This window comes from Cherax quadricarinatus, chromosome 23 (assembly GCF_038502225.1).
Source record: "Cherax quadricarinatus isolate ZL_2023a chromosome 23, ASM3850222v1, whole genome shotgun sequence".
NCBI classification, from domain to species: domain Eukaryota; kingdom Metazoa; phylum Arthropoda; class Malacostraca; order Decapoda; family Parastacidae; genus Cherax; species Cherax quadricarinatus.
This window is the reverse complement of record NC_091314.1, coordinates 8,502,617-8,523,539: the sequence shown is the minus strand read 5'-3', so window position 1 is coordinate 8,523,539 and position 20,923 is coordinate 8,502,617. Positions and strand designations below refer to the sequence as shown.

Here is a 20,923-nt window from a genome sequence, read left to right as displayed (position 1 = left end):
AAGGATTATGTGGAGTAAAATAAAGATTGGATGTGAAAAGTGGGTTATAATAAGTGTGTATGCACCTGGAGAAGAGAGAAGTGTAGAGGAGAGAGAGAGATTTTGGGAAATGTTGAGTGAATGCGTGGGGAGTTTTGAATCAAGTGTGAGAGTAATGGTGGTTGGGGATTTCAATGCTAAAGTGGGTAAAAATGTTATGGAGGGAGTAGTAGGTAAATTTGGGGTGCCAGGGGTAAATGTAAATGGGGAGCCTTTAATTGAGCTATGTGTAGAAAGAGATTTGGTAATAAGTAATACATATTTCATGAAAAAGAGGATAAATAAATATACAAGGTATGATGTAGCACGTAATGAAAGTAGTTTATTAGATTATGTATTGGTGGATAAAAGGTTGATGGGTAGGCTCCAGGATGTACATGTTTATAGAGGGGCAACTGATATATCGGATCATTATTTAGTTGTAGCTACAGTTAGAGTAAGAGGTAGATGGGAAAAGAGGAAGGTGGCAACAACAAGTAAGAGGGAGGTGAAAGTGTATAAACTAAGGGAGGAGGAAGTTCGGGTGAGATATAAGCGACTATTGGCAGAAAGGTGGGCTAGTGCAAAGATGAGTAGTGGGGGGGTTGAAGAGGGTTGGAATAGTTTTAAAAATGCAGTATTAGAATGTGGGGCAGAAGTTTGTGGTTATAGGAGGGTGGGGGCAGGAGGAAAGAGGAGTGATTGGTGGAATGATGAAGTAAAGGGTGTGATAAAAGAGAAAAAGGTAGCTTATGAGAGGTTTTTACAAAGCAGAAGTGTTATAAGAAGAGCAGAGTATATGGAGAGTAAAAGAAAGGTAAAGAGAGTGGTGAGAGAGTGCAAAAGGAGAGCAGATGATAGAGTGGGAGAGGCACTGTCAAGAAATTTTAATGAAAATAAGAAAAAATTTTGGAGTGAGTTAAACAAGTTAAGAAAGCCTAGGGAAAGTATGGATTTGTCAGTTAAAAACAGAGTAGGGGAGTTAGTAGATGGGGAGATGGAGGTATTAGGTAGATGGCGAGAATATTTTGATGAACTTTTAAATGTTAAGGAAGAAACAGAGGCAGTAATTTCATGCACTGGTCAGGGAGGTATACCATCTTTTAGGAGTGAAGAAGAGCAGAATGTAAGTGTGGGGGAGGTACGTGAGGCATTACGTAAAATGAAAGTGGGTAAAGCAGCTGGAACTGATGGGATCATGACAGAAATGTTAAAAGCAGGGGGGGGGATATAGTGTTGGAGTGGTTGGTACTTTTGTTTAATAAATGTATGAAAGAGGGGAAGGTACCTAGGGATTGGCGGAGAGCATGTATAGTCCCTTTATATAAAGGGAAAGGGGACGAAAGAGACTGTAAAAATTATAGAGGAATAAGTTTACTGAGTATACCAGGAAAAGTGTATGGTAGGGTTATAATTGAAAGAATTAGAGGTAAGACAGAATGTAGGATTGCGGATGAGCAAGGAGGTTTCAGAGTGGGTAGGGGATGTGTAGATCAAGTGTTTACATTGAAGCATATATCTGAACAGTATTTAGATAAAGGTAGGGAAGTTTTTATTGCATTTATGGATTTAGAAAAGGCATATGATAGAGTGGATAGAGGAGCAATGTGGCAGATGTTGCAAGTATATGGAATAGGTGGTAAGTTACTAAATGCTGTAAAGAGTTTTTATGAGGATAGTGAGGCTCAAGTTAGGGTGTGTAGAAGAGAGGGAGACTACTTCCCGGTAAAAGTAGGTCTTAGACAGGGATGTGTAATGTCACCATGGTTGTTTAATATATTTATAGATGGGGTTGTAAAGGAAGTAAATGCTAGGGTGTTCGGGAGAGGGATGGGATTAAATTTTGGGGAATCAAATTCAAAATGGGAATTGACACAGTTACTTTTTGCTGATGATACTGTGCTTATGGGAGATTCTAAAGAAAAATTGCAAAGGTTAGTGGATGAGTTTGGGAATATGTGTAAAGGCAGAAAGTTGAAAGTGAACATAAAAAAGAGTAAGGTGATGAGGGTGTCAAATGATTTAGATAAAGAAAAATTGGATATCAAATTGGGAAAGCATATAAATCTATAGGGAAATGAAGGCGGAGTAGGGGTCGTCCTCGAAAGGGTTGGAAAGAGGGGGTAAAGGAGGTTTTGTGGGCAAGGGGCTTGGACTTCCAGCAAGCGTGCGTGAGTGTGTTAGATAGGAGTGAATGGAGACGAATGATACTTGGGACCTGACGATCTGTTGGAGTGTGAGCAGGGTAATATTTAGTGAAGGGATTCAGGGAAACCGGTTATTTTCATATAGTCGGACTTGAGTCCTGGAAATGGGAAGTACAGTGATTGCACTTTAAAGGAGGGGTTTGGGATATTGGCAGTTTGGAGGGATATGTTGTGTATCTTTATATGTGTATGCTTCTAAACTGTTGTATTCTGAGCACCTCTGCAAAAACAGTGATAATGTGCGAGTGTGGTGAAAGTGTTGAATGATGATGAAAGTATTTTCTTTTTGGGGATTTTCTTTCTTTTTTGGGTCACCCTGCCTCGGTGGGAGATGGCCGACTTGTTGAAAAAAAAAAATATTATTATTATACATATTATTATACATATTATTATTATTATTTTATTTATTATCACACTGGCCGATTCCCACCAAGGCAGGGTGGCCCGAAAAAGAAAAACTTTCACCATCATTCACTCCATCACTGTCTTGCCAGAAGGGTGCTTTACACTACAATTTTTAAACTGCAACATTAACACCCCTCCTTCAGAGTGCAGACACTGTACTTCCCATCTCCAGGACTCAAGTCCGGCCTGCCGGTTTCCCTGAACCCCTTCATAAATGTTATTTTGCTCACACTCCAACAGCACGTCAAGTATTAAAAACCATTTGTCTCCATTCGCTCCTATCAAACACGCTCACGCATGCCTGCTGGAAGTCCAAGCCCCTCGCACACAAAACCTCCTTTACCCCCTCCCTCCAACCTTTCCTAGGCCGACCCCTACCCCGCGTTCCTTCCACTACAGACTGATACACTCTTGAAGTCATTCTGTTTCGCTCCATTCTCTCTACATGTCTGAAACACCTCAACAACCCTTCCTCAGCCCTCTGGACAACAGTTTTGGTAATCCCGCACCTCCTCCTAACTTCCAAACTACGAATTCTCTGCATTATATTCACACCACACATTGCTCTCAGACATGACATCTCCACTGCCTCCAGCCTTCTCCTCGCTGCAACATTCATCACCCATGCTTTACACCCATATAAGAGCGTTGGTAAAACTATACTCTCATACATTCCCCTCTTTGCCTCCAAGGACAAAGTTCTTTGTCTCCACAGACTCCTAAGTGCACCACTCACCCTTTTCCCCTTATCAATTCTATGATTCACCTCATCTTTCATAGACCCATCCGCTGACACGTCCACTCCCAAATATCTGAAAACATTCACCTCCTCCATACTCTCTCCTTCCAATCTGATATCCAATCTTTCATCACCTAATCTTTTTGTTATCCTCATAACCTTACTCTTTCCTGTATTCACTTTTAATTTTCTTCTTTTGCACACCCTACCAAATTCATCCACCAATCTCTGCAACTTCTCTTCAGAATCTCCCAAGAGCACAGTGTCATCAGCGAAGAGCAACTGTGACAACTCCCACTTTGTGTGATTCTTTATCTTTTAACTCCACGCCTCTTGCCAAGACCCTCGCATTTACTTCTCTTACAACCCCATCTATAAATATATTAAATAACCACGGTGACATCACACATCCTTGTAATTTTTATTCACACAAAAATATAAGATTTACTGTTATTCCTTATTGCAATAATTGTATAAATAATGTCAACCCGTTCACGACTGCATATTGGAATGGACAGTGATGTCATTTGTTTACTCTGAAACATAGCCAAGCAATGGACCATTTCTCCTTTGTTGAGGTCAATTTCGAGGTACTTTTCGCCGTGAAAGCAATCAAAATCATATCTGTTTCTGTAATACGTATATACATGTATATGTATATCTTCCATTCTATCAAATGAGACTAAAAAAATAAGAATACAACCATAAAAACCATTCGAAATTACTGCTAAGGGGTGGCTAATTGCTGAGAAGTGAACTCCATTATTTATGCTGAGATTTCTTTCATTTTTGGTGTACGTTAAGAAGTATCTTTCCATCATACATTGCCCAAGTTTCAATAAGATAGTCCAACAAACAAATGAGATACAATTCCCGAGATCAAGAGCAAGAGCCCCTCAACAGTGTCAAGGAAGCTGCCTTGAGGTCTGCTCGCTTATGGAAATTTTGCTCATGCATGGAAGCAAAAAATTGACCCATCGACTGCTCATATTTGGAAAAACTCGCACATGGACACACTCGCAAGTAGAGGTTCCACTGTATGTATCTTTTGTTTTATTAACTTTTGTGAGATGTGTAGAGTTATGCACAAAACTTGAAATGCATTGTGCAAGACATTTAGCATAAATAATGTTGATTGCAACTCTGAATGAAATGTAGATTAAGTAACACATTACAGCACCATATAATAAGTATATGTGCAGTACTTAATGTAACTTTTTTTTTCAGATCATTGCCATCTGTGACTTTCTCAACTATTTACGATACATTAAACTTGGTCTAGTCAAGAGTTCGAGTGAGTATGCAAGCATAGATTCATGGTTTTGCATCTGTAATCTTTTGATTTTCTTGAATTTTTAAATCTGAACTTCAGTATAATTTCATCTTGTAAATAACTGTTCCAAGGATTGTATATAACATTTTACTGTAATTTCAGTCTTATTAATAATTTCTTTGCAAATTCACCATGCTGGGTCATATTAAAGATTAATCTCTTTCATATTTATTTATTTATTTATTTATTTTATGTCTTTGCAAACAGTACATTGAGATTCTGTATTTACAATAGTGGGATGCAATGCAAAGAGAGCCTCTATTATGCCTAGACATTATGGGCCAACTTAACATTATTGGCTTACAGACTACTTAACACTAAGAATTATATCATAGTCGCACAGTAGGATAATAATTATTTCATAGTTGAACAGTTGATTATTAATTATAAGTGAATAAAAATTTGTGTAAGACAAAATATAAATTCATTTATTCAAAAATGCTTTCTGTGAAAACAATGATTTAATTATATTTCTGTCAACAATGGATAAAAGGTTCAAAGTGATTGTTGAAGTTATAATGTGGGAGAACATAAGTGAGTATGTGTGTACTGAGTACTAGCGTTTAGTCTAGGGTGATTAAGTGGCTTTTGAGAAGAGTCCTAAATTGATTTTCAGACCGGGTTACTTTAATATCTTCTGGTAATGAATTCCATATTTTGGGGCCCTTTATGTGCATAGAGTTTTTACACAGTGTGATATGGACACGAGGTATATCAAAAAGAGATCTGTGTCTTGTGTTGTCATCATGTGTCCTGTTTGGGTTGGTGAGGAGAAGTTTGAGTGGAGGGTTTATATTTGCATGAATTGTTCTGTGTATGTAGTAGGCACATGAATAAGTATGGATGTTCTTAATGGTGAGCAGATTCAGACTTTTGAAAATTGGTGGAGTATGCTGGCGGGAGTGAGAATTTGTTATCATTCTTACTGCTGCCTTTTGCTGGGTTATTAGGGGTTTTAGGTGATTGGATGTTGTTGATCCCCATGCACAAATTCCATATGTAAGATAAGGGTATATGAGTGAATGGTACAGTGTCAGGAGAGTTGATTGTGGAATGTAGTACCTTATCTTTGATAGTATGCCTACACTCTTGGAGATTTTCTTGGTGATTTGTTGTGTGTCCGGAACTTAAGGCTACTGTCAAGGTGGATACCTAGGAATTTTCCCTCTGTGAGTTTTGTGACTGATGATCCGTTCAGCGTTATGTTAATTGGATCATTTGCAGCTTTGTTTCCAAACTGAATGAAATAGGTTTTATCAGTGTTCAGGGTAAGCTTGTTAGTCATCATCCAGGCAGATATTTTCTGCAATTCGGCATTGACTGTGTTTGCTATTATGACTGTGTTTGGGTGGGGAAAGACATATACTGAATTTTATTGTGCATATCTATCAGAACAGTTTTTAAATGAATGTTTACTTTTTTTGTGGTCCCCTTACTTTAGTAGGAGAGGACCAACTCGGCCTGTTCACTCAGTAGCACATAGTTTTTTTACTTTTATGTACTGTATATATGGGAGCAAAGGGCTAGTAATCCCTTCTCCTTTATAAACTACTAAATGTAAAAATAAGATAACCTTTATAGTTTTCTTCTTTTTTGGGTCACTCTGCTTCGGTGGGAGACAGCCAGTATGTTAAAAAAAAAAATATTGTAATAAAAAGGGGTTCAGTGCTATTTTTCTTCCTAACAATTACTAATAGTGTGTTAAACCCAGATAGTATCATAGGTTTTACTTTGTGCAATAGCACATCTTTAAATAAGACTAATTTATTATTTTTTTCCCCTCAGTTCACGATGTGTACTGGGAGATAGTGAAGCTTCGACGCCAGATGGCTCTGGCACGTCTGGGATTTTGAGCTTCCTCAGTCATTCATTTGCTAAAGTTTTGTTGTAAATCACTAAAAAATGCCAAAAGTGTTCTGGCATATTTATAATAGATATTAATGTGACACTATAAGCATCTTGGCAAATCTTTTATTAAGCTTTAGTATTCATGTACCAGCACAAGTAGTCATGTGTGTACTTCTCTTGATAAAGAAATTTATGATTGAACACTACATGACCAGAAAAAATGATAGTAATATTGAATTGAAGTGAATGGAAAATTCAGTAGGAACAGCTGTGAGATCAGTTAGGTTGTAATGACTGTGTTGGCCTGCAAGCTGCTGGCAGCAATAATCTGATTGAACTGAAATTAACAATGGTGTGGCCTCATTCCAGGCTTCAAGAGTAGATTGTCAAAACTTGTCACATTTGAGATACTCAGTTTCACGATTTTTTGTTTTTCCATCATTCATGATACTGTCACTCATAGAACACTTGGAATTTTATAGATATACATTATCAGTTGTTCTGTTGTTATAAGTGCAGTGCCGTACACAAAAATATTTTTGCATATTATGATCAATTTATTTACAATAACCGGTACTGAATTAAATTTTTGCTAGGTATATTATTGTTGTACCATGGTGAAACTTGGGAAAGTGATGCATCTCTGTATTGGTAATGCGACCATGTCATATTATAGTCTGTGATGTTGTGCATCTGAAAACGTTGTTGTGCATCTGCAACGTTGCCTCGGATTGTTATGCAAATGATCATTTATCAGAAGCTCATATTTTTTTCCCTAAAATTGCAGAAGTTTAGACCACGGGGTAAGTGCAGGGAAGAATAGTAGATAAGGTTTTTGTAGTGCTGTTATTTACTGTTGCACGTAGGTCATGTTTAACTTAGGCTTTAATCTGAATAAGGTGGTGCTTGTTCACTTGTATAGAATAACAAGTGCTGCTTTAGCCTTGAGTATTATCTTTCAGATGTAAGGCCTGTGATAATCTACACTCTGTGTAGTAAAAGTTTGTAAGTAGATCTGTATCCTTTGGTATATACCTATACTATTCTGGCAAATGATTTTGTTTTATATAAAATAATTCTATTCAGCCAACATTAATTTGAGCCTTTATAATAAAGGTCAGCAACTTTATAAATATACTGTGGGTTAATCAGTGAAACCTAAGCATGGAGTACAATAACTATAGATATAGTACTGTATATTCACAATTTTTTTATACATTTTCCTATTTACCATTCATTTTAGTGAAAATGGGGATTTGTCATACCCATGCATAATTAAAATCTTAATTATAAGTTATCCTTAAGTAACTGTTAGATGTTCTCTCTCTCTCAAGATCTGACATTTTGTAAATATATACATATATATAATATATAAATCTGTATTTTACAAAGATTATAAAAAAACTTTTATTAATACTTCATTGTTAGTCCCTAATGGTTTCATTGTATTTTTTGTATAATTTTTATTTAAAAATTATTATGGATTACTACTGGTACTATGAAGTAGTGACTTTGTAATGTTTTAAATTTTATGGGTGAGGCAAAGATGGAAAAAGGACTTAATAATTTAGTAGCTGAGTATGAATGGGTCATTGGGTACTGCATGCTAACAAAATACTCGAAAAGGGACTTTCAAACAAGAATTTTTAACATGTCATAAGTGTTAACATTATCCATTTAAATTTGCAGTGATTTTATTAAAAGTGTAGAGCTAGGATGGACTGGAACTCAAACCAAGGTTTGTGCATGTAGCAGGTCCAAAACTGTAATTCTCAGCCATAGAGTGTACAGTAGGTTTCGAGTCCTAGTCCATTGTTCCATGTATTCATTGACAGTCACTCATTATCTTGTATTAAGAGGATATAAATTGGAAAAACAAATTATTATAAAGGTAAATACTAAATGATGCTGTTAATTTACTATTTTAATCAAATGTTTCTGTGTCAAATATGTAATAAAAATAATTTTAGAAAATTGGAGCAATTACTATTATTGTATTCACAAAAAGTACTAAACCCAATAGATCTTTTACCATATTAAAAAACTGAAGCACTAAACCTGTAGGCCATTATTCCTTCATCTGACTGATCAGAATTCTACAAAATTTCGTATCTATAGTGAAAAATAGATATCAGTTTTATAATCCATGCTTAAAGAGATAAGAGTATATGTAGTGGAGGGAAGGCGCGGTAGGGGTCGGCCTAGGAAAGGTTGGAGAGAGGGGATAAAGGAGGTTTTGTGTGCGAGGGGCTTGGACTTCCAGCAGGCATGCGTGAGCGTGTTTCATAGGAGTGAATGGAGTCAAATGGTTTTTAGTACTTGATGTGTTGTTGGAGTGTGAGCAAGGTAACATTTATGAAGTGATTTGGGGAAACTGGCAGGCGCGACTTGAGTCCTGGAGATGGGAAGTACAGTGTCTGCACTCAAGGAGGGGTGTTAATGTTGCAGTTTTATAACTGTAGTGTCAGTGCGCCTCTGGCAAGGCAGTGATGGAGTGAATGATGAGAGTTTTTCTTTTTCGGGCCACCCTGCCCTGGTGGGAGACGGCTGATGTGTTAATAAAAAAAAAAGTAGCAGACATTTACTGGTAAGTATTTAAGTTTTCAAATTTAATATATCAGGCTCTATCATGCCAAAAAAAATTAATCAGTAATTTCATTTAAATTTCTTAATTTGTCAAAAATAATAGTTTCTGATACCTTAAATTGTAGATATCATTGCTTGTTCTAAAAATGTGTGGAGAGGATTAATGTTGCTCTACCTTAAATTTTATGATTAATGTTGCTCTACCTTAAATTCTGACTGCTGATGTAGGTTGATTTTGACCTTGTTGGACAGGGTTACTGTGGTCATACTGGATTGAGGTAGATGGCTGTGGTTCTTGGGCTGAGATCGACACAGCATTGTTACTTGACAGTTGTACTCGGATATTCTGTAAGGCATCCTGGCTGTGTTTTATCCTGCAGTACTTTAGACAGCTTATGATGAGGCATCAGTACTCCAGACCCTGATTCACAGCAGTGCTTGTAGACAAGTCAGGGTTCCTCAGTCAAACAGTCTGCAGCTTTACCAATAGCATGCATTGTCTCATGTATATATATCTTTTGAGTGTCAACTGTTTAGCTTCAGGTTCTTCCTCATCCTTTTCTATTATCTTATGGTGTATGACCCTTGTGGGTTTAGCACTTACACAAATAATTACGACGATGTTTTAGTCCGACTTGGACCATTTACAAAGTCACACTCGTTGTGACTGCAGATTGTTAAAGTCGCAATATTGTACATTTTTGTTATTTATTTAGTACTTAGTTATTATTATAATAATAATCTGTTATTTGCCTCCCATCTATCTGGGAATCGAGTACTTTTATCATTTTCTTGTAGCTTTTTTTTTTTTTTCATTTTCTAAGAATTCATTTATGTCTTCTGCCTCCATATCTTCAAAATCCTCACCCGGCATTTATCTTGCCAGATCCACAGTTTCCTGGACTTTATATTGATGAAAAAATCTGTGAAATTCTTCACCACACTAGTCCATAATTTTCTTTAGCATGCATCTGTTGTTTGAGGCACTTAGCCCATGTAACTTGTATGTAGGCTATTGAATCTGCAATTTTAAATTTATGCCAGAACACTAACACTAGTGTCTTTATTGTCATCTACTGCTGCAAGGAGTTTCCATATCTTTTGTGTCTAGTGGCACCTAAGTGTCTTAATCACTCTTCCATCCAGTGGTTGTATCAAATGTTGAATTTGGTGGTAAAAAAAAAAAATTCACATGTAAGTGCACGAACTGCAAAAGCAGAAGATGGCTATGGGAATTATCAAGAGGGAGAACCTTGAGTGAGAAGTTCTTTTAGAACAAGTACATCATGACTGAAGAAATAAAACAATGCTTGAATTGCTCGCCAAACAATGCCTCATTCATCCATGCTGTCTTGTTGGACAGCCAAATATCAGGCAGTGTTTGTCTACATTTGTAAACATGAAGACACTGGGAGTGGTAAATAAGTATCAGCTTGCACTCAAAACTGCCTGTTACATCAATGCACATAATGCTGTTTCGACATTAAACACTCAAGCTTTTACCCACTCTCAGAAATAAATTTCTCCAGCTCTGTAGGGAAGTTTCCTGTAGCAGTGTAGCCAGCAGATGCACTTTCCACACTAAGCTCGATAATTATTTAGCCACTTGCAAGCTTAAACTGTTGAATCATTTCAGACTTATCTTCCTGCTCACAAATTATTTTATAATACAATATAATATATTTATCATAAGGGCACTAAGTGAAACGCCTTTCTTTGTTTTATGCTCAATCAATGCATTCAAACTTTTGTCAGCGTTGTATGACCCTTGTGGATTTAAGGCTGAGTTCTGATTGTAATAATAATAAACTTTTGTTTTAGCAGTATTGTCTGATATTTTTTTCAGCATTCTGCATTTTGGGTTACTCATTGCAAAAGCTCTTCTCATCTCACTGTCTTAAACCGAAGGAACTGTTGATTCTCTAACACCAAAGGCGAGCACCATCTTCATCACATATGCACCATTTTTAAGCTTAACTATAATCTCCAGTTTTCAAAACAGTCAGTTTCATGGTTACACTTTTTGCAATTTCAGCATCACTAGTATTCCTTTTGTGGCTTAGCGCTTCTTTTTGATTATAATAATAATAGTATTCCTTTTTTTAAATTTATTGAAAATGAGGTATGTAGTAGTGAACGTTAGAGTCTACTCTATTATTTCCTTAGATTTGAGGGGACTATATTTGCTAAATAAATTGCAGCAGCATCCAAATTTAAGTCCTTTAGTGCATGGCTTGACACTTAATTTTTTTTTCCCTTAAAAATTAAAATGCTGTGATAAAGAATTTTGTTGTACATTCAGAAAAAATTGATGTTGGTTTAAGGTACTAATATAAAATTAAATATTACTGTGATTAATAAAAATTTATGCAAGAAAAACCCATGTTCCATGCATAAACTGGTCTGTCAGGAGACTTCTAAGAGTCATCTTCAGTATTATTGAAGGATCTGTTTGTTAACATTTTCTAAAAAAAAAAAAAGTTTAATAAAACAATTAGTTGTATAATTTTGTGCCATCTTTTCTCACTGACAGTTTGTATAACATATACACAAACATACACATGCACATTATGTACAAGTCTTCCCAAAGAGTCAGCAGATCTAGAATTAAATGCTAAAGAGTTTGCCGCTTTTATTAATTTCAAAGTACCGATATTTATTGATATCGTATTAGGAAAGCTGGCATAGGATGGGTCAGTAATACATGAAAAGGATTTAGATTTCTTATATGTACAGTTGACCTTTGAATAACACGGTAGTCGTGTTCCTGAATATCATATTAAACAAAGTGGAGAACACATCGAAAAAATAGGGCTGTTCTTGGGCCCCTCAAAAAAAGCCAAACAAATTTCTTAAAGTATCTCCAGGTCTTGTTATTCTAAAAAAAAAAAAATGTAATTATATTTGGATATAGTGAGGTGTCCATAATTAAAATGCAATATATGAAGTTGAAAAATTGCATAAATTACTGCAATTTTTTCTTGTCTTAAATTCTGGTGTATATCAATGATCTTGAAAAGGATAGTGTGGCCCTACTGGACTGAGATGGATGGTTGAGATCTTAAACCAATACTAATGCAGAATTGTCATTAGATGATTGTACCAGAGTGCTCTGGTATTCTGTAGTGCATTTCTGGTCTGTTTTACCCTGCAGCAGACAGTAAGATAACATCATCTATTCCAGACCTCATTTCAAAGTAATGTAATGCTTCTAGATGTGTCAGGGTCCTGAGTAGTTCCCTGCATTTTCCAAATAGCAGGAAATATGATGTGATAATTATGGAATTATGCAGGCACAAAATTGAAGGTCATGAGCACTTGTTCTTGGCACCTCCAGCATCACTAATATTTCTGTTGATTGCCATACCGACTACAGAAATGCGGTGGTCAAATGCTGAAAATCAAAATCAATTCACTAACACATAACTGAGTAACATATGGGAAATGTATGCACGGTGAATTGGTGGTGTATGAAGTTTTGTACACGAAAAGCAAGACTAGGCAAAGAGGAAAGATCCCACAGGACTGCATATTTTCTCCTAAATTTAGTTAGTGCTATTTGAAATTATATCTTTAATTTTCAACCATGTTATACACTGCTCAATCACATGTCAGTTGATGTTCTACTATAAGTTGATATTTTTAATCATATCCAAGATAATCATGTTAAATACATTGTTTCTTGCATTGATGGCTGAATTCTTTTCAGCTAAATTATGAGCTTTCATTACCAGAACATAACTGACTTGAGTGTTCATTACATTTTACATCCTTAACTAGAGACTTTAGTTTTGTACAGAAAATGAAGATAGGTTGTAGATACTGAAATGCTGTGTCATCACTTGTATTTAAAATAAACTTTCTTCAGAAATTTTGTCATGTAAATAGTGAATTATTATTAACTACATTCATGGGAGTGAGGAAGAAGGGAAGTGCTAAATCAGTAGAGGCTATACAACGCCTAGGGAAATATGAGGTAATCACGTTCAATTCCTTGAATGAAAAGCCTTTCACTGGTATCAAGAAACCTCTCATACAAAATAAAGCGAAACTCTTTACTTCACAGATTGTGTACCTGTTAGTGTTCTCATTAGTTTAGATTTAGCATACTCTTAAACATTACAGGGACCTTTTTGTCATCATTCTCTATTGTTTTTTCTGCATAGTGAAACTACTGAAATAAATGGTCTTGCCTTATAATAATCTTAATAATGGCTGGCATTTGTATAACTGTAACTTTAGGGTAGAATGTACCTTTAGAGGTAACATTAATACAAACCATAACTTCATAAATTGGTCACCCTTTGTATGATAGTATAAACCATCTTTTGACTTAAAGAAACTATTTTGATGTTAAAAGCATTTTCTTGATTGCTGGTCTTTAATAAAAACTTAAAAAAAATTATTATTGTACTTTGATGTGTTCTACAATGAAGTTAAATAAATTTGTCCACCTGCACATTCAATATTTAAATATTAGACTTTTTTAATGGTAAATTTTGTATTCCCTCAAGAAACTCATTAGATAGCTACAGATATCTAGTAGTAGTATATTCAAGGGAAAATGTTAAATTCATAAGGGTCACACAATACCACACATCTGAGATGAAAAGAGCTTCCAGAGTGGAAGAAGTGGGGATGTTAGAGTAGGAAATGTAGCAAAGCAAAGGCAGAGTCTGCATGGAAAGTTAGATCATCAGAGAGAGATTGTATTACAAGAACATCCATAAGTAGTGTCCTTTTTTTCAAATTTCTTGTCAAGGTCTCATGTGGACCTGGAAAAAATTACTTTTGTCTTGTAACTGAAGTCAAGCTCCTTCAAAGTGGGATCTGTTATCATGGCAAAGGAGTTCTTGATAAGAGGATATGAACCACCTCTGATTAAATTTAAACATCCCCCAACCCTTCCTCTTCTTTTGGTCTCATTAGTAGAGAAATTTTAGTGGTTCAGCTCCTAGACAGAAGGGAAAGGAATCATTATTGGGTTGGTTTTAAAGTAGCTTTTGTTGGTGGTGCTGTAGTGGGTTATCTTAGGGGAATGTCTGGTGACCCTCCAATGAGACATCAGGTGGCAATCTAGCAGAACCATGGGTGAAGGTTATCTTTGGATCTAGGAGTAGCAAATAGAAGGTGAAAGACTCCTGGCATTCTTGTCAGTTCTTACGCTACCATTATCAGCTGAAAGATCATTGTACAGTTAGTACTATGATCTAAACAAGAAGTTTTGTTAAGCTTTACTCTGGCCATACAATAGAGCGGAAAAATAATGTAAGGGACCCGGGAGTAGTAATGTCTGAAGATCTCACTTTCAAGGATCACAACAGTGCCACAATCGCATGTGCAAAGAAAATTATAGGATGGATAATGAGAACATTCAAAATGAGAGATGCCAAGCCAATGATGATCCTTTTCAAATCACTTGTTCTCTCTAGGCTGGAATACTGCTGTACATTAACATCTCCATTCAAAGCAGGTGAAATCGCAGATCTAGAGAGTGTACAGAGATCCTTTACTGCACGTATAAGTTCTGTCAAGCACCTTAACTACTGGGAACGTTTAGAAGCACTCGACTTGTACTCGTTGGAACGCAGGAGGGAGAGATATATCGTAATCTACACTTGGAAAATCCTGGAAGGAATGGTCCCAAATTTGCACACAGAAATCACTCCCTACGAAAGTAAAAGACTGAGCAGGCGATGGAAAATGCCCCCGATTAAAAGTAGGGGCGCCATTGGTACACTAAGGGAAAACACCATAAGTGTCCTGGGCCCAAGACTGTTCAACAGCCTCCATCAAGCATTAGGGAAATTGCCAATAAACCCCTGGCTGCCTTCAAGAGAGAGCTGGACAGATACCTAAAGTCAGTGCCGGATCAGCCGGGCTGTGGCTCGTACGTTGGACTGCGTGCAGCCAGCAGTAACAGCCTAGTTGATCAGACCCTGATCCATTGGGAGGCCTGGTCATGGACTGGGCCGCGGGGGCGTTGATCCCCAGAATAACCTCCAGGTAGCCTCCTGTTATGGAGGTGCCATCCTGGTGTTGTACAAGTAGAATAAGAGGTGGCTTCCAGGAACAGCAGCAGTACCTGTCAGCGGAAGTGACCATGGTTCAGGGGAGATGCTTGGTTTCTTTTTACTCTCAGAAATGTCTCCTATTTATTACTAAATGACTGAGACATTCTCCTGGATTTTTAGTAATTTTAACACCCTCTTCTGATCCAAAATAGCTATAGACCCTCAGAACCCAGAACTACCTATAGCCAACCAATTGATGCCAGGAAGGTATACCATCTTTTAGGAGTGAAGAAGAGCAGGATGTGAGTGTGGGGGAGGTGCGTGAGGCATTACGTAGAATGAAAGGGGGTAAAGCAGCTGGAACTGACAGGATCATGACAGAAATGTTAAAAGCAGGGGGGGATATAGTGTTGGAGTGGTTGGTACTTTTGTTTAATAAATGTATGAAAGAGGGGAAGGTACCTACGGATTGGCAGAAAGCATGTATAGTTCCTTTATATAAAGGGAAAGGGGACAAAAGAGATTGTAAAAATTATAGAGGAATTAGTTTAATGAGTATACCAGGAAAAGTGTACGGTAGGGTTATTATTGAAAGAATTAGAGGTAAGACAGAATGTAGGATTGCGGATGAGCAAGGAGGTTTCAGAGTGGGTAGGGGATGTGTAGATCAAGTGTTTACATTGAAGCATATATGTGAACAGTATTTAGATAAGGGTAGGGAAGTTTTCATTGCATTTATGGATTTAGAAAAGGCATATGATAGAGTGGATAGGGGAGCAATGTGGCAGATGTTGCAAGTACATGTACGTATATGGAATAGGTAGTAAACTGCTAAATGCTGTAAAGAGTTTTTATGAGGACAGTGAGGCTCAGGTTAGGGTGTGTAGAAGAGAGGGGGACTACTTCCCGGTAAAAGTAGGTCTTAGACAGGGATGTGTAATGTCACCATGGTTGTTTAACCCTTTGAGGGTTTCGGTCGAACTAGTACGGCTTACGACCCAGGGTTTTTGACGTACTAGTACACCTAAATTCTAGCGCCCTCAAATCTAGTGGGAGAAAGCTGGTAGGCATATATATGAAAGAATGGGTCTATGTGGTCAGTGTGCACAGTATAAAAAAAATCCTGCAGCACACAGTGCATAATGAGAAAAAAAAAAACTTTGACCGTGTTTTTGGAATAAAGCAGCAACTTTGCACTGTATTTTCGTATGGTATTTGTTATTGTATTCTAGTTTTCTTGGTCTCATTTTATAGAATGGAAGACATATTACAGAAATTGAGATGATTTTGACTGGTTTTACAATGAAAAGTACCTTGAAATTGAGCTCAAAGTAGCAGAAATGTTTGATTTTTACCAAAGTTCAAAACTAAACAAATCATGCCATGCGTCCAATACACGTTAACTGGTGATTCTAATATTCTTTCACAAGTGCGCTGATATTATTTATACCATTTCTACACTAATGCAGTAGTCTGCATAACAGTAAATCTTCTATTTTTTGTAAGAATAAAAATTAAAAGTGGAAAGCTAAAGAAATATAAGAGGGGCCTGGGGATGTGACTAACGAACAGAGGAAATGTTATTTTAGTGCCAGGAATGTCTTTCTTATTTATTTTGGACCCTATTTGGAAATTGGCATCTTTTGAAATTTGTGTGAAATTGGCAAAATTGCTAAATTCTGACCACTGTATTGGATAGTTGAAATCAGTAAATGGGTGGTTTCTTGTACTCATTCAATAGAAAAAATGGAGTTCTAGAGAAATAGTTATGATTTTTGTCGACTCGTACACAGGAATTGGCCGAAAATAGGGCTCAAAGTGGACAAAATCGCTGATGCATAAACATCATCGAGACCGCTAACTTTGCGACTGCATAATTCCGTAAGTTTTCCATCAAATTTCATACTTTTGGTGTCATTATGATCGGGAAAAGATTCTCTCTTTTCATAAGAATTTTTTTTTTTTTTTTAAATTTGGCCGACCCTGAGAACAAGTCTCGGAGAGGGCCTGTCGACCCTGAAAGGGTTAATATATTTGTAGATGGGGTTGTAAAAGAAGTAAATGTTAGGGTGTTTGGGAGAGGGGTGGGATTAAATTATGGGGAATCAAATACAAAATGGGAATTGACACAGTTACTTTTTGCTGATGATACTGTGCTTATGGGAGTTTCTAAAGAAAAACTGCAAAGGTTAGTGGACGAGTTTGGAAGAGTGTGTAAAGGTAAAAAGTTGAAAGTGAACATAGAAAAGAGTAAGGTGATGAGGGTATCATATGATTTAGATAAAGAAAAATTGGATATCAAATTGGGGAGGAGGAGTATGGAAGAAGTGAATGTTCTGAGATATTTGAGAGTTGACGTGTCAGCGGATGGATTTATGAAGGATGAGGTTAATCATAGAACTGATGAAGGAAGAAAGGTGAGTGGTGCGTTGAGGTATATGTGGAGACAAAAAACGTTATCTATGGAGGCAAAGAAGGGAATGTATGAAAGTACTATAGTGGTACCAACACACTTTTATGGGTGTGAAGCTTGGGTTGTAAATGCTGCAGCGAGGAGACAGTTTGAGGCAGTGGAGATGTCCTGTCTAAGGGCAATGTGTGGTGTAAATATTATGCAGAAATTTTGGAGTGTGGGAATTAGCAGAATCTGTGGAGTTAATAAAGGTATTAGTCAGAGAGCTGAAGAGGGGTTGTTGAGGTGGTTTGGTCGTTTAGAGAGAATGGATCAAAGAAGAATGACATGGAGAGCGTATAAATCTGTAGGGGAAGGAAGGTGGGGTAGGGGTCGTCCTCAAAAAGGTTGGAAGGAGGGGTAAAGGAGGTTTTGTGGGTGAGGGGCTTGGACTTCCAGCAAGCGTGCGTATGTTAGATAGGAGTAAATGGAGATGAATGGTATTTGGGGCCTGACGAGCTGTTGGAGTGTGAGTAGGGTAATATTTAGTGAAGGGATTCAGGGAAACCGGTTATTTTTATTTAGCCGGACTTGAGTCCTGGAAATGGGAAGTACAATGCCTGCACTTTAAAGGAGGGGGTTGGGATATTGGCAGTTTGGAGCGATATGTTGTGTATCTTTATACGTATATGCTTCTAAATTGTTGTATTCTGAACACCTCTGCAAAAACAGTGATTATTTGTGAGTGAGGTGAAAGTGTTGAATGATGATGAAAGTATTTTCCTTTTGGGGATTTTCTTTCTTTTTGGGTCACCCTGCTTTGGTGAGAGATGGCCGACTTGTTAAAAAAAAAAAAAAAAAAAAGTTCTGTCCTGTACCTAGTACCTCTGGCCCCCACCTTATGGAACCAGCTTTTCCCATGAAGGAAGGACACTTCACAGGCTGTGAAAGAGGGTTGTTACATAAGCAATAAACCAACTATGCCAACAGGATAATAGTCAATCTTATTACAATGTTTCATGATTCTCCATTTTAATTCTTTTGAGATTGTGGCTTGATGCTGTAGAAAAGCTCTTGATCCAATGAATTAAAGCTGCCCTCACCTTCTTAACATCATGCTTGATTAAGTCTCATTTCCCAGGCACTGCATGACCTCTATGGGTTTAATGCTGTCCCATGAATATAATGATATCTCATCTATATTAAGCTACTCAATTCAGCCAGGTGCTAAAATTCTGGTTAGAATATTAAGTAAAAGCTAAGATAATTAACCACTGCTATTACAATACAATATTCAAGAAAAAAATTAATAACCTATTGCAAATAGATTCAGTTTTTTCTAAACAGCATCAATATATTCTTAAAAAGGGCAGTAACATTGAAATCAATATTACTAGTATCCAGAGCTCGAAACCTTGACGTTAGCATGAAATACTATATTGATCCTTGTGCTTAGGAACTATATTATATAGGATGTCCCATAAGTCTAGACCCATGTATTTTTCTTTAAACATGAGTTATTTAAATTAAGTGATATTAAAAATAAATTTTTGAACAAAAATCTCTTTTAACGTTTAAGGCAAAAAGCCTTAAGGTGAGAGCATACATACTGAATGCAAACATCATCTTTGTGATGACTCAATCGGCCACTTTTGGCTTCTTGGTATGTATATTTTTTAAATAATTTGTACATCTTCCTCTTAGTTCTTTCTAAAATATATATATGAGTGCCATTTCCATCTTCTAATGATTGATATAGTGAGCTATCAGGGTATTTTAATAAAATATATAAAACTGACGTTAAAAATGCATTTCTTTGATTTTAAGGATCTTTACTTTTGAGATGCCCTCCAAATCAATCAATTATTGTTTTGGAAATATATCAGTATAGACAATGGTGATTTTAATAATCTTAGTGGGACTAGGTCATTAACCCGTAAACGGTCCAAGCAGATCTACGTTCACATGTGTAGTGCTACAAAAGTAGATCTAAGTTTTTTTACATATTTTCAAATATAACAAAAAAAAAGTAGATCAAAGTTTTTTGCACATTTTCAAATGTAGAAAAACAAAAAGATCTACTTTTTTACATACTTTCAAATGTTGAAAAAACGTATATATACGTCTGGACCGTTAATGGGTTAAAGCTCTAAATCAGTGCATGTGATTTAAAAAAACAGGTTTATACTTGCACATATACATGTACCGCCATAGTTTTGTTAACTCAGATTCTTGCACATTAGTTTTTCAGAGGACAGGTATTTGGTAAGATTAATGTTCAGATATACAGTACAATACTACAGGAGGGCTTCCCTTATACAGCAGGTTAGGGTCCAGCTACCGCTGTAAAGCGAGACAGAGCCTTTTTTTTTTTTTACTATCCCATATTAAGTGAGCAAGAGTGCCAGGCCTAAAAAATGCATATACCTTCACACTGTTTACATTAAAATATTTTCATCCTTAACTTATACTGAGCGATGAATACATTTATTGTTGGAAGAATGGGTATAATTGAAAACCACTGAATTAACAAAATGCTGTAAAGAGAAGCACTGTAAAGTTTGGACCTCTGGTATACATGTATATGTTTACACTGCCCAGAAGGACAGAAGATACATACATACAGATTAATGAAGAAATGATATATCAACAATGTAAATTCACTTCATGTATGTTTTTCACATAAAGCAGAATGGTCACTATATTTTCTTTCAATTATAGTACAGTGGTTTGATGTAACAAAGAATCTGACACACAAAACTTCTCCTTGAAGGGCTCCATTTAAATAATATTTATAAGTTCTTTTTATTTTCTCATTAGTGTTATATTTGAATGTTAATACATGTATACAGTTTATTGATTATTTCTCTGCAAGGCCTCTTCTGTTTATTTACAGTAAATACATGCAGATATTATATTATGATTTATTATTTTAATAACTGTATGTATACCTGTACCAGATTTTTCCAAATTTCTCCAGTTAAAATGTAATACTATATTACCTTATTATCATACTGAATTGTGAGTGTCACAAATACAGATTTATGAAGAAAAGGAGTCTTTCTCTGATCACACTATAGAAGTATCTAACATTACCTATTATTCACATTACCCTGTAACTGCATCTACTACTTACAATAAAAAGGGTAATCTTTATTTCTACAAGTACATGTACAATGTATACAGACCTAGCTGACATCAATGACATACTATATAGAAAGCTCCTTGTTATGCAGAGCACTTTGGGCATATTAGGTTAATTCTGTCCCCAGGAAGCAAACCACACCAGCTGACTAACACCTATTTTACTGTTGGGTGAATAGGGACAGCAGGTGTCTTAAGGAAACACAAACTAATGTTTCCAATCATACCAGGAATTGA

General features: G+C 36.4%; 1 protein-coding gene across 3 annotated transcripts in view; it reads left to right on the top strand.

Moving 5' to 3' along the window:
- The window catches only part of LOC128685786 (guanine nucleotide exchange factor for Rab-3A), a 226,125-nt gene that overhangs the window by 168,497 nt on the left and 36,705 nt on the right, over positions 1–20,923 (top strand). For 2 of the 3 annotated variants that reach the window (XM_053772441.2, XM_053772438.2), the window contains 2 exons: positions 4,597–4,663; positions 6,488–8,529. The exons of the other annotated variant lie outside the window; for it this stretch is intronic. In XM_053772441.2, the coding sequence (XP_053628416.2) occupies positions 4,597–4,663; positions 6,488–6,555 (135 nt within the window). In that variant the 3' untranslated portion in view covers positions 6,556–8,529. Of the gene's footprint in view, positions 1–4,596; positions 4,664–6,487; positions 8,530–20,923 lie in introns of those variants that run through there. 3 annotated transcript variants of the gene reach the window in all.